The 13,991-nt window shown below is 47.6% G+C and overlaps 1 protein-coding gene across 1 annotated transcript in view; it reads right to left on the bottom strand.

Moving 5' to 3' along the window:
• Positions 1–7,079: 7,079 nt before the first annotated feature.
• Positions 7,080–13,991, bottom strand: part of PSD3 (pleckstrin and Sec7 domain containing 3) — a 463,075-nt gene continuing 456,163 nt past the window's right edge. Inside the window, exon 18 of the mRNA XM_064477400.1 lies at positions 7,080–7,319. Within this exon, the coding sequence (XP_064333470.1) occupies positions 7,188–7,319 (132 nt within the window). The 3' untranslated portion in view covers positions 7,080–7,187. The remainder of the gene's footprint in view (positions 7,320–13,991) is intronic.

The raw sequence follows: 13,991 nt of genomic DNA, 5'->3' as shown, positions 1-13,991 counted from the left end.
AAGAATCGTAATAAAACTAATTATTAGTGATGGAGGCAAACTATAAAGCATCCCACTTTAAAATCACAAGCAAAAGACTCCAAACTCTGCAGATGCTAACTGTTATATATGCAGGATAGGTAAGCCACAAGGTCCTTCTGTCCAGCACAGGGAGCCCTGTTCAGCATCTTGTAGTAACCTCTAATGGAAAAGAATATGAAGACGAGTGTATGTGTGTGCATGTATGACTGAGACATGATGCTGAACGCCAGAAATTGACACAACATTGTCAGCTGACTAGACTTCAATAAAAAATGCGAAAAAAATACAAAAAATAAAAAGACTCCAAACTCTACACGTTATCAGCTCCCACGAAGCATAAAAATCAAATTTCATCATCCCTTTCCACCCAGACTAAGGTGCTTTAGGAAGGAACAGAGCACCAGAGGGCCCAGTGCTCTTAGCTGCCATGTTGCCGTTCACCCCGACCTGTAGGAAAAAGGCCACTGGGGACCGAATGCAGGGGTTCTAAAAACTGGGGGTGACGGGGTGATGTGGGGGTAGGCAACTCTGAAACTCAGGCAGGGGGCATCTGCCTCTGTCTTCTCCTTTGATGGGCTGACAGTGGGTCGGACCCCAGAGGCTGGCCTGGCATCCGGCTCCCCAGGTGGCTCTGGGTGTTCTCCACAAAGGCTCTGCGTCACAGGGGAGGGGGGCAAGAGCGAGGAAGGGCCGGTCCACCCCGCCCTACGCCCAGCAAGCACATGTCTAGTTCCCATCAAAACCCAAAGGAAGGGAAATGCAAGCTCAGGGTCCAAAAGTCACTGTGAATTCCCAGGAGATGAAAGTCTGAATGAGCTTTGCTAGCAGTTTAATTAGCCCTATTTTAAAATAAATTCTGATCAAGTCTACTGACATTCTGGGACTAGCAGCTTAAACCACCTCCAATTACAGAGCACGGAAACAGCGATGATGCTGATGAGAATGTCGTCCTCACGGCCGTTTGAGACGTTCCCCCAGGATTCAGCAGGACGAGAGTCTCGCTGGGCCCACCCAGGTCTGGGAATGAGCTAAGTTACAAGCACTGGTGTCCAAAGGGCAGGACAGTGGCCATCAGACAGGCCGGCTTAGAGACACGGCCACGTGGCTGGGCCGGGGATGAGGAAGCCGGGGTGCAGAGAGGGCTGGGAACTAGGTCGAGCACTGGGTTTATGGAACTAGATGAAATTCAAACCAGCAACAGGGTAGCTATGATTGAAGACAGGGCGGTGGGGGAAGACGCTGTGTGGCTTTGAAGGCAGGGGCGCTCAGGGGAGCAAGGAGGGCAAGACCGGTTGGAAAGTTACCGAAATGGCCTCGAGTAAGGGTGGTGAGGAGTGGGCAGTAGGTGTTGGGGAGGCAGACAGCGAGGTCCGAGCAGAGAAAGGGGGGCACAGGCCTAATGGCAGAAATTGGGGAAAAAGGAGGGCTATGGGCCAAACAAGGGAAACCATGCATCGTGTAAACAACAGGGGTTCCTGGGCAGAGAAAGTAAAGCAGGAACTTTTGGGCTGATAAGCAGTCACGCATTTTGGGGTGACAAGCAGCCTGGAGGTCAACAAAGAAAGATGGGAAAAGGCAGGAATCCCCAGTGTCCGAATGTAACCTTTTGTTCATTATGCCCTCATTTCAATAAAATTAGCCTTGCAGATTAGAAGCACCCATCAGGCACCGATGCCGTGACACTTCCGATCCAGGTTAAATAAGGACAAAAATCCCTCCTCCCTTTGAGAAGGCGGACTTGGAATGAAAATCAGGGAATATGACCTCAAACCCTTCCCTCCCCAATGAATATTCCACCCATTCATTTTTACACCCTATGTAACCAGCTCGCCAAAGACACTCAGGGCAGCCGCGCACCTGAGTCTCTTATCTGTTCCTTAATCAATCCTCACTTTCCTTTCTTAACCTGTGCATCGTCTCTGAACTCTTTTTGGGACGAGACAAGACCCTGATTTACCAGGAACATCAGGATGGCTAAGAATGAATTTGAGGGAGATTTAGAAAACAGAATTGACAGGACCTGGGATGTCCTGGGAAGGAAAGAGAAGGAAAATTTTTATACAATTCAACCCATCTGGCTTAGATGGCATACTTCTCAACAACAATGCCACCAGTACCCGCAACACAGATGAATCTTAAATATGTTACATTAAGTGATGGATCCCAGACTCAGAAGTCTACGTAGTGTGTTATTCCATTTATAGGATGGAAAAGGCGAAACTTGAGGTTCCCAGTGGTTTCCAGGAGCCGGGCTTGGGACACACTGTGACTCCAAAGGCCCGAGGGGAGGGTTAGGGCTGGTGGAACTGTTCTGTACCCTGATTATAGATGTGGCTGCACCACTGTAAGCTGCTACCAAAACCCACAGAGCAATGTGATAAAAAAAGGTGAATTTTAATGTATGTAAATCATAACTCAATAAATTGGACCTAAAATGCATTTTTAAACTGTTTTTCAATTGACTGGCGGCACTACATTTAATGTGGAAATAGACCATGAAAAAACAGCAAAACGCTTGAATCACGGGTTTCTAGCTAGGTTTCAAAGCAGTCATAATGGCATAAATAACTTCATGTCAAAAGAACATTTTGAAGGAAATTGTGAAAAATAGAGATGGAATGAGGGCACTGTGGGAAATAAAGGTAGATAAATGAAAGTCCATATATGTTGGTATCAATGCCTGAAAGATTTTGGGAGGAAATTATTCCCTGCTTTTAAAAAACTTTCCTTTATTTTTTTATTGAAGTATAGACAGTTTACAATGTTGTGTCAGTTTCTGGTGTATGGCATCCTGTTTCAGTCATAAGTATACATACGTATGTTCCTTATCATATTCCTTTTAATTATAGGTTACTACAAGATATTGAATAGAGTTCCCCATGCTATACAGGAGAAATGTGTATATATAGAGTAGTTAGTATCTGCAAATCCCAAACTCCCAATTTATCCCTTCCCACCCCTCCCCCACCCGGTAACCATAAATTTGTTTCCTATGTCTGTGAGTCTGTTTCTGTTTTGTAAATAAGTTCATTTGTGTCTTTTATTTTTTAGATTTCAGATATAGGTGATACCATTGGTATTTTTCTTTCTCCTTCTAATTCATTTAGAATGACGATCTCCAGGTCCATCCATGTTGCTGCAGATGGCATTATTTTCTTCTTTTTGATGGCTGAGTAGTATTCCACCAAATGCATTTCTGTCTTGGGCACCTGGGTGGGAAATTGTGCTGTTCGAGACAGGCATAACACTGGGGGATAGGCAGGGGGGAGAGGATAGCTATCTGGACGTGTTGAATTTGGGCTGAATGGAGTCCAGTGAGTAGCTGGACATGTGTGCAGGAGAGGGCACGGCAGCGGTCAGGAGCCAGTGCAGCGCAGGCTGCAGGCAGCTCACGGATAGCAGAGTTGCCAGGCTGGGAGAGCTGGCTCTGTAGGAGAGAGAGGGCTTGCCGGTTAGGTGGCCCCCTGCAGGATGAGATTTTAGGTGTCTTCCGTCTAATTCCTTCCCAGAAATACCTCCACCAACTGCCTGCATATCCTAAAAATAACTTAACTTTAATTCATCCCTTAGCATCTTTAAAAATGAGTGCGCCAGGAAGTGGCAACACAATGAGAAAAAACCAACAGCCTGATATGATAACCTAATGGACTGAGGGCAGATGGTCAGAAACTCCTTGAGTGCTGGGTTAGGATTTAGGGCAGTGCCCTTAAAGCCTTCAAAGCGTAGAGCATATTTCTCAAGTCTGTGCATTTATCGTGATGTGTTACTTGCCCCAAACACTCCAAAAGAGAACCTCTCTCTCCCCATAGAATACTTGTTCGCCTCCTACGGAGGCTTCTTCCAAACAGTAGCTTGGAAATTTCTTGCTTAACCCAAAGGCTGAGATGAGGGAGGCATTCCCAGCGGAGCAGCAAGTGCTGGGAAGGGCGTAAAGCATTCAGGACCTGGAGGTCTGTCCTGGCACCTCATTCTGTGCCTCTGACCCAAGCCCAGCCGAGGCTGCAGAGAAGACAGGGATGCAGCCCCCACCAGGGCTGGCCTTGGATTCCAGTGCCAACTCAAAGGATTGTTGTAAGCATTCCCCTCCTCTTTTCTTAGTGGTTTTCTCCTGGCGGCCAGTAATGACATTGGACCGAGCTCGAGGACACTGGTATGAAGGAGTGGGGACAGGACACTGAGTGACTTGTAACTGTGAGGCAGCTGCACACCCTTCATCATCCTTGTAGGTACTAATGGTTGATGCTCTCCACTTATTTTATCTTTGCACTTTTTATTAAAGTACAGTTGATTTACAACGCTGTGGTAGTTTTAGGTGCAGAGCAGAGTGATTCAGTCACATATCTATATTTATATATGTAGACATACATACATATTCTTCTCTAGATTCTTCTCCATTATAGCTTATCAAGGTATTGAATATAGTTCCCAGTGCTGTACAGTAGGACTCTGTGGTTTATCTATTTTACATATAGTAGTTTGTATCTGCTAATCCCAAACTCTTAATTTATCTCACCACCCCCTTTCCCCTTTGGTAACCATAAGTTTGTTTTCTAAGACTATGAGTCTATTTCTCTTTTGCCAATAAGTTTGCTTGTATCATATTTTAGATTCCACATTTAAGTGATATTATGTGATATTTGTCTTTCTCTCTCTGACTTAGTTCACTGAGGAAGATAATCTCTAAGTCCATCCATGTTGCTGCAAATGGCATTATTTTATTCTTTTTCATGGCTGAGTAATATTCTATTATATATATATACACACCCTATCTTCTTTATCCACTCATCTGTCAATGCACATTTAAGTTGCTTCTATGTCTTAGTTACTATAAATAGTGCTGCTATGAACACTGGGGTGCATGTATCTTTTCTAATTAGTGTTTTTGTCTTGTCTGCATATATGCCCAGGAGCGGGATTGCTGCATCACATGGTAAGTCAATTGTTAGTTTTTTAAGGAACCTCCATATTGTTCTTCATAGTGGCTTCACCAATTTACATTCCCACCGACAGTGTAGGAGGGTTCCCTTTTCTCCACACCCTCTCCAGTATTTATTATTTGTAGACTTTCTGATGATGGCCATTCTGACTGCTGTAAGGTGATACCTCCTTGTAGTTTTGATCTGTATTTCTCTGATGATTAGTGATATTGACCATCTTTTCATGTGCCTGTTGGTCATCTGGGTATCTTCTTGGAAAAAAATGTCTGTTTTGGGTCTAAATGTGTCTTCTGCCCATTTTTTTATTGTTTTTTTTTTTTTCAATTGACCTGTATAAGCTGTTTGTGTATTTTGGAAATTATTAACTTTGCATTTTGAAATAACTATGGGTCACAGGAAGTAGCAAAATCGTACAGAGAGGGTCCAGCACGCTCTCTACCACACAGATTCCTCCAGTGGTAACTGGATAAGCATAGTTCATTGTCAGATTCAGCTAACCAGACTACAGCTTTACTCAGATGTTATCAGTTTTGCACACCCGTATGTGTGTGAGATTCTACACAATTTTATCACACATCTGGATTTGTGCAGCCACCACCACAATCAAGACATAAGACTTGTCCAGTACTGGAAAGGAACTCTCTCCACCCGCCCCTTACTCCCTAGCAACCATTCAAGCCGGTGAATTTTGGAAATAGAAAATTAATAGTAATATTCATGATTTGGATTTGGGAGAGTTTTCTCTCCAGGAATTATGATTTAGAAAACATATAATTAAGGTCCAGCGACCTGGCTAGGTCTGTCTGAGAAAGTTCCCGTCTTCAAACCTCACTTCTGTAACATCGCGGCAGCACTTGGAAAAGTAAAGTAGCTTTTCTCTCTGCAAGCTGCCCCTTCCCTCCGTCCCCTGACTTCCTCAGCAGCAGCGCCCTCAGCTCCACGCGTCTCCTGGGCTCATTCTTGGCCTGTGCCAGGCAGTCTGAGCAGAAGGCAGGCAGGGAGGGCACCACGGACGCACTATATTCGCCTGCAGGGGGTGGTTGTAGGAGGTTTAAGCAGAAGCAAGGCCTTAAAACAACCAAGAGAAGTTTTTCACTTATTTATTTTCTGAGGAGGGACTGGGGATTGAACCCAGGACCTCATGCATGCTAAGCATGTGCTCTAGCGCTGAGCTACACCCTCCCCCCACAAGAGAAGAGGCGTGGGCAGTGGAGGCTTTGGATTATAACCGAGGATCACAGGACCTCTCTGTCACATCTAAGGGGTGGTTTTGATGTTATTACGAGTGGCCACTAGTCACTGACTGATCATGTACTGTGAGTATTTTCCATATATTATTTCTAATTCCTACCAAATCCTGTAAGGTTGATATGGCTGGCTATTTCCATTTTTACAGAAAACTATAGAGAAGTTAAGCATCTTAGACCAGGATCATCCACCTGGAGACTAGGAAAGCTGGGTTCCACACAGGTCTGCAGCTGGGGAGTGATGAGGGCACCCCAGCCCCATCCCTGGGCGGCACCTCTGTTCAGGAGAGCCTCTCCCACCCAGTCACCCCCTGGCCCCTGTCCTCCTTGCTGTCGCAGCTGGTGGTGGTGGGTGATCTGAGCACAACAGCTGAAGCTTACCTCCCTCTAACTGAAGAGTCCGTGGACCAGAGAAATTCGTGACCAGAATCCCAAAGGCCAGTCCTTTCTAAAATAACGTGAGGTGAAGTCAGGGCCAAATTAAGGGCCCTCGAGGAAGCCAGGTGTTACTCAGTGGGCCAGTGTCTCTAGGGGATGTGACACCAGAGAGCCTGTCCTGCAGGCCTCTACTAGTGGGTTTTAGGGTACTGCACTGCACGTGTGAGCAATTGCAAATGTTACCCACTGTATATGGGAATAGATTTTTAAGATATCTTACAATAACCTTTAATGAAAAAAGAATATGAAAATGAATACGTGTGTGTTGTGTGTATATACACACACACACACACACACATATATATATATATAAAACTGGGACATGATGCTGTACACCAGAAATTGACACATTGTAACTGACTATATTTCAATTAAATAAGTAAAACCTTTTTTAAAAATCAATTTTATATTAAAATATTCACTTCAGGGACTCCGGGTAAAATGCCAGGCAGAGGTGCTTAAATTGTGGTCTCACACACACCAGAAGTCTCGGGGAGAGAATGCAGCCAACCCCACCCCCAGCTTAGCTCCTACCTGATTTATATCAAAATGCCTGTGAGAGGCTCAGGACCTCCAGAGACAGAATACGGCTCATGCTGATTATCCAGTTGGTTGAGATCCCTGTGATGGCTGGGTTTCTAAGGCAGCCTCCCTGCAGGTGGGGACCTGGGGACATCTAAGGTCAAAGAGAAAGAAAAATACCATATGACATCACTCACATGTGGAATCTAAAAGAAAGAAAGAAGAAAAAGAACACTAATGAACTCATCTACAAACAGAAACAGACTCGCAAAGTAAACAGTCTCATGGCTACCAGGGAAAGGGGGTGGGAAGGGATGATTGGGAGTTTGCGATTTCTAAAGGTTAGCCACTGTATATAAAAACACATCAAAAACTTCTTCTGTACAGTACAGGGAACTATATTCAATATCTTGTCATAACCTTTAACAAAAAAGAATGTGAAAACAAATATAAGTATATATATGCGTGGCTGGGACATTGTGCTGTACACTAGAAACTGACACATTGTAATTGACTATACTTCAAATTAAAAGATGATGGCCCAGTTTCTCACCATTTCCTGAGGTGTGCCCTTGGCAATGTGACTCTGCAGCTCCTTCCATAGAGGGTGGAGTCTGAGCCCCATCTCTTGGGTCTGAGCTCACCCTGTGACTTGTTGGTTGATGGAATGTGTAGGGACAGGGTGCCAACCAGTTCCAAGCTCAGACTCGAGTGTGTCCCCACCCCCAACCCTCCTCTGCTGCAGCAGAGCTGATGCAACCAGCCTGGACCCCCAGCCCCAAGTGACTGCAGATGGTGAGCCAGCCAAGATCCAGAGCACCGCACAGACCCACAGACTCCTGGGTCACCTGCTGGGGTCTGAGTGCCTGTCATGTCAGTTCCCACAGAGGAGCAAACCAGCTGTGAACAACCGGACACAAGAATGCAGTAGGAGGACCCTGCACATCTGGGTGGTTTCCTCTAGGAAGGAAAGAAAGTGCGTTCAAGGACTTTTACACCTGCCTAGCACCAGCCCCCGAGAGTTAGGAAGAAGAGAGCCTGGGGAGGGGAGGTCACTGAGCTGGCAGCAGGCGAAGCTATGTGGGCCCCTGGGCAAGTGACACTTTCAGAGCATAAGGGGGTTTTGAGCCTGGAACCTCTTCGCTGCTGGAGGCTTCACTCATCCACAGGTGTCTTTGGCGTCTACTGTGTCCACTGCACTCACCATTGTGCCCCTATGGCAGGCACAGTGACTGGCGGACAGTTCCCTCTACAGGAACTCACCATCTATGAGGGGCCCCAGGAGCACAGGTGGGACACAAGCCTGAGGGCAGGGCGGGCTGGGAGTGGGAGGAGGTGGGGGCTGCAGAGAGACACAGCCCTCTGGTTACTTTGCCTCTGAGTCTCGTGGTCCCAGGACCACTGGCTAGGTGTCTACTAACAGCAGAGGAGGCAAAATGCCTTCTCACATTGAGGTAGAAGCCACATGAAAAGACCAGCAGGACCTCAGGCAGAGCCACTACTTTCCCGCTGGTGCCATCCGGCTCCCTGGCCCTGCAGCATTATCTCGCTTTTGTGCTTCTGTAAAATGGAACTTCTAGGAAAATGAAACTTACCCCTAAAATTCTATTGGTTCCCAAAGCTCACTCCTGATCGGTCCATTTCTAACACCTCATTTGCGTATGGCATAAACTTAATCAAAAACTAAAGATCTATAAAAGCCTGTGTAACTACAGATGGGGTCCAGAGCTTGGAGTGTTAACTCCTCTGGGCCCGCTGGCGTAGTAAACCTGAGTTCTCCAGCCCTCCGAGTGTCACTTGGTTTCTCAACAGGATCCAGGCTGCTGTCACACTTAACAGAGCTGTAACATTACTGTAACAACATGGTCACGCCAACCACGATGTCCACAGAGTATCTTCAAACCTTTGTCCAAAGGGCAGAGCTGCCACACAGTGAGTCAGAGGGAAGGGCTGTGATGTCCCCGAAGCCAAGACCTCTCCCTGTAAGAGAGGCGAGCTGACCCTGACCCACAAACCCAAGTTGAGTTCATGGCCCCCTAAAGGTGCTCAGAGCAAGAAGAGTAGGAGAAACTTGTCGGGGGAGGGTAGAGCTCAGTGGTAGAGCACGTGCCTAGGACTCACGAGGTCTTGGCTTCAATCCTCAGTACCTCCATTAAAAAATAAATCAATAAATAAATACCTGGTTATCCCCCCCCCAAAGCAATCCAGCTTTTGCTCCAGCCGCCACACTGGACTCAAAAAGCAAAAGCCAGGCACTTGGCTTGCTTCACCCCTTTCTCTCTCCTTGGAAGCGCTTGGTGAGGAACAGAGACGGGGTGGGGTGGGGAAGCTGGATTTGCCCAGTATTCACTCTCCAGAACTGGCCTCTCCTTAGATGAGAAAATTTAAAAAATTTCCCACGCTACATTATTAACGTCAGCCCAGGAAGGCTCCCAGTCAGGGACACAAAGCTATTCTCTCTGTGAAGAATAAAAATCACGATGTGCAAACAGAATCAAATAACCATTATGTGGGAATCATTCAAGGTGCAGGGTGACTTTGAGAACCATCTCTTCAATGACAGAGGGAAATGCAGTCATCAGGAAAGCTTCAGTGTGTCACGGACTATGACCATGACTGTTAAATTTTAATATGTTCAGTGCAAGGAAAATTGAAAGTTATAAAGAAGAGAAAAGCCAAAGGAACAGCAGAAGAGAAGCCACAGTTTGCTCTGGAGGTGGCGGGTGGCGGTGGGTGTCTGAGCCCCCACCCCAGGGCTCTTCCTGTGCGGAATGTGCTCAGGAGACAGAAGTGTCCCCAGCTGCTGTGGGCAGGACCTGGGTTGATGCCTTTGAAAAATGACAAAAGTCACCAAAATGTAGGGGAACAAACAGAGGTAAAGAAGTTAACTTTCGATTATCCAGGAGCTGATGGTTGGCCTTGGAAATGGTCTAGACCTTGACTCTCGTCCTGGCTCTTCCTGCACTGGGGGGAGTTGGTGGCTCATGAGCCCTTTCCCCGGGTGAACAAACATGCACAAAGCACACAAGCCATTTGGCATCTCTTACCAAGGGTCTGGAGAGCCAGGAAGGGTGTTTACGTTTTCAGTAGAGCCATGAATTTTGACAGTGTCGTGGCCTGATTCCATCCGGTGTACATGTGCTGTTCCCCGGAACCCTCCAGCAGTGGGGGATCTGCAGTGCTGCTATTAAGCTCTGCTTTAAGGACTTCTAACCATCAACGTGGAAAGTATCCAGGAAAACGTAGAAGGATTAGAATTGTGCCAAGAGTGAAAAGAAAAACATGGATCGCATCTAACGACTGCAGAAACCCCTTCCCAACGGTGCACCCCCTCCCCCATTACCAGAAGGAAAAGATTTTATTCCAGGAGAAAAGTCAGCAGTGCACACACAAAATGATCATCCTGAAGAAAGAGATATTATAATAGTTAAATGTTTTAACTCACATGATTGAGAAACAACTGAAATAGTCGGTAAGACAGGGTCGCGCGTCCAGGCTGTGACCTGTGTGGGACACTCCAGCCCTGAGAGTCTATAATCATTGTCGGGTGTGGAGAAGACCAAACCCCAGGAAGCAAAGGGTCATCTACACAGGACAGAAGGCCACTGGGAGCTAAATTGTTGGATCCAAGTTGTTAAGGCTGAGTTCAGGAGAAGGAGTGATTGCCGAGGGCTGATGAGCAGTGAAGGGCTCAGCTCTGCCAGGTGAACGTGGCAGGACCAGGCCGGGAGGAGAGGACGAGCCCATGGAATAGGGCGTCAGGTAGGGGTGCCCCTCCTCCACGTCCAACAAGACGATGGACCTAGAAAGGGGAAGCCGGGCACTTCTTCCGACGGACATGCGGAAGTTAAACATCCAAGTGAGGGTCACCATCCAGAGCAGTCTTCTTGGAAACCAAGGGGGGGGGGGTCGTGGAAAAGGAAGAGATTTTTTGGCTCTTTTGGGGGCCCATTTGAGAAAAACAATGTCAGCACTGTGAGTTTCTCTTGCGAAGATGGTTATCCATCATCCATCTTCAAAGGAGGAGCCGAACACAGCTGGGAGCAGGCAGCCTCGCTGGAATCGTAGCCGTTACTTCTGATAAAGGTCTGTCTGCCAGGTACCTGGGACAGCGGCGCCTGCTTCTCGGGGCCGCTGAGGACTAAATGGAGTCACCCCTCTGAGCCTGGTTTCCTCCTCTGCCCAATGAGGAAGATGGTCAGGAAATTTATCTGAAGCCCACACCAGGGAGTCTTGCGGATGGAGGTCAGATGATAAGCTTGTGTGTTTCCAGAGGTCACAGACACGGTTCCTAATGCTTCAGTCGGCAGTCGGCGCATCTGATCCACATGGCCCTCTTGGAGGGTAGGACCCTCATTGCGGACACTGGACTGAGCAGCCAGGATCGCTCTGGAATGGCCCCTGTCCTCCCTGGGCCCGTGCCCTCGCCACAGGGATGGTGGCCTGCTGTGAAGGGTTTTAAGAGTACACAGCTGTCAGAAGTGTTCTGGGTCCTAGAGTTTGGGGGGTTTAGGTTCTTCCCCAACCAGAGCCTGGCTGACCAGCCCCCCATCCCTGCTCCCACGAGTTTCTCTCCAGCCCGAGGGGAGCAGGCAGGCTCTGCACCAGTCTCCGGGGACCTTCACGGGACGTTCTGGAGCATCGTGGTGTGGGCTTCTCAACTTTCTCAGTGGACAGGGAAATTAAAATCAAAACCACAACGTCATAGCACTCCATGCCTATCAGAATGGTTACAATAAACAGAAAAGGGAAGAGGACATAGCTCAGTGGTAGAGCACGTGCTTAGCATGCACGAGGTCCTGGGTTCAATCCCCAGTCCCTCCATTAAAAAAAGAAAGATAGAAAATACCCAGGATCAGTGAGGATGTGGAGCAAACAGAACTCACACACACCTAATGGGTTCGACCACCCCAGAAAGCCATTGGCCGAACCTAATAACTGCACATGGCCAGACCAGGTGACCCCAGGATCCCGCTCCAGGGCACACACCCAACAGAGGTGAGCACACACTCAGAGGCATCTCAGAGCAGCCCGACTCCTGACAGTCCCAGACTGGAAATGCCCGTTAATGGAAGAACGAGCAGAGCTGTGATGTGTGTGTATTTGTGCAAAGGAACGTGGCGACAGGCTGCAACCACTCACAAACGCGTGGCTGAATCTCGTGAACAATCTTGAGCAGAAGCAGACCCAAGACATTCGATACGATTTCCCATTAGAAAGTGGAAAACAGACAGAGCTCATCAGTGGTGTAGAAATCGGAGAGCAGGGACGTGGGAGGTGAGGGAGTGAAGGCAGGAGGGAACTATCAGGGGGCTCCCAGGGAACCAGGAATGGTCTGTCTCTCAGCCCAGGGGCTGGTTCCAGGGGAGGGCGGCTGATAAAAACTCATCACCTTGGACATTTAGGATGTCTGCACTGTTTTTTACATAGGCCTGCTCATCAGAAACGAATCAACGTCCCCAGGCACCTGGGGCGGCCTTCCCAGGACCCACACTTCTGTCTGGGGCGTTGCAAAGCCAAACCAAGGCCTCTAGGCTTAATCAAGGGGGAACTGAGCTCTGTCCAGACATCTGATTCCGGAACCAGACAAAGCAGTCTTGGAGAGGCTGGATGACCTCTCCAAGATCGGCCTGCCTCCTGGGAGGTTATTAAAAAGCCACCACACACACTTTAGGATTTCTTGGCTTTTAAATAAGTTCCGAATGTCCCAGCTCATGACTTCAAACTATAGCACAAAAATGTCTCAAGTTTCTCAACAGAGAAATTCTGTTTCAAAAATACTGTATCATTTAAAAGGGATAAAAAAGAGAGCTTTTTATAAACCAAGCTATAAAAATAAACTTTTGAAATAAGCTTTGAAAGGGATGGCAGGATTAGAAGAAGAGCCAGAGTCCCTGCAGGTCAGGTCAACAAAAATCTATGGTTTAAAGTCCCAGAGGCGACCTTTCTACATCCATGCTTACAGGAAAGTCTTCAAGTGGAAACTCGATAAATTATGTATATTTAGACAATGTATGTTCACATTAAACACACACATACACACTCGGAACAGCCCCCACCAGGTTGTTGAGAACAGCAACCGTCTTTATTGACAATGAGACTTGACCATCCAGGTAGGCAGGAAGCCCCAGGGAGGCGTTTTAAAGGAGACACTCCTTGGGTTATAGAAAGAAACAGGGCGTTTACCTGGACACCAGGAATATCATTCATGCTTATGTCTGGCTTGGACTCAGATTTGAGGTCCGCCCTCTGTGAGTGTCTGTGGCTTCCTCCCTGGGTCATCAAAGCAGTGTCATAACACAGTGTGGAAGCAAAAAGAGCCTTGGGCTGGGAGTCAGGAGATAAGGGCTCTGGGACCCTAACCCCTGGGACAGTCCTGGTTTCTGTCTGTTATCTTGATAAAATTCCTAAAAGCAACCCCTTTTCTTTTCAAAGTGACCCAGTTTAAGCTGTCAATTACATGAAAGGGTACATTGCGAAACCTCCCACGCCTCCCTGTACCGACATCCCTTGCAACGTGACTTTTCAGCTTCTCCAACAAAAAGTAGAATCTTTTCCCCCTTCTTGAATCCGGGCTCATCTTAGGACTTGGCTTTGGCCAATAAAACTCAGTGGAAGGGAAGTGTCTGTTCCACACACGGGCTTCAGCCTACCTCGTGGACTTTCCCTGTTTCTCTTGGAGCTCTGCCCAGTTGCCATAAGGACAAGCCTGAGAAAGCCTGCTGGAGGCTAAAAGAGTGGGTAGGGCAGAGATAAACCCACCAATTGAGGCCAGGCTGGACCACCAACCCCAGGGGGCCCAGCGACGCGAAAGGTGCACGGACAA

This window comes from Camelus dromedarius, chromosome 22 (assembly GCF_036321535.1).
Source record: "Camelus dromedarius isolate mCamDro1 chromosome 22, mCamDro1.pat, whole genome shotgun sequence".
NCBI lineage: Eukaryota > Metazoa > Chordata > Mammalia > Artiodactyla > Camelidae > Camelus > Camelus dromedarius.
Note: the sequence above shows the minus strand (reverse complement) of the source record. Positions and strands in the feature narration are given on the sequence as shown.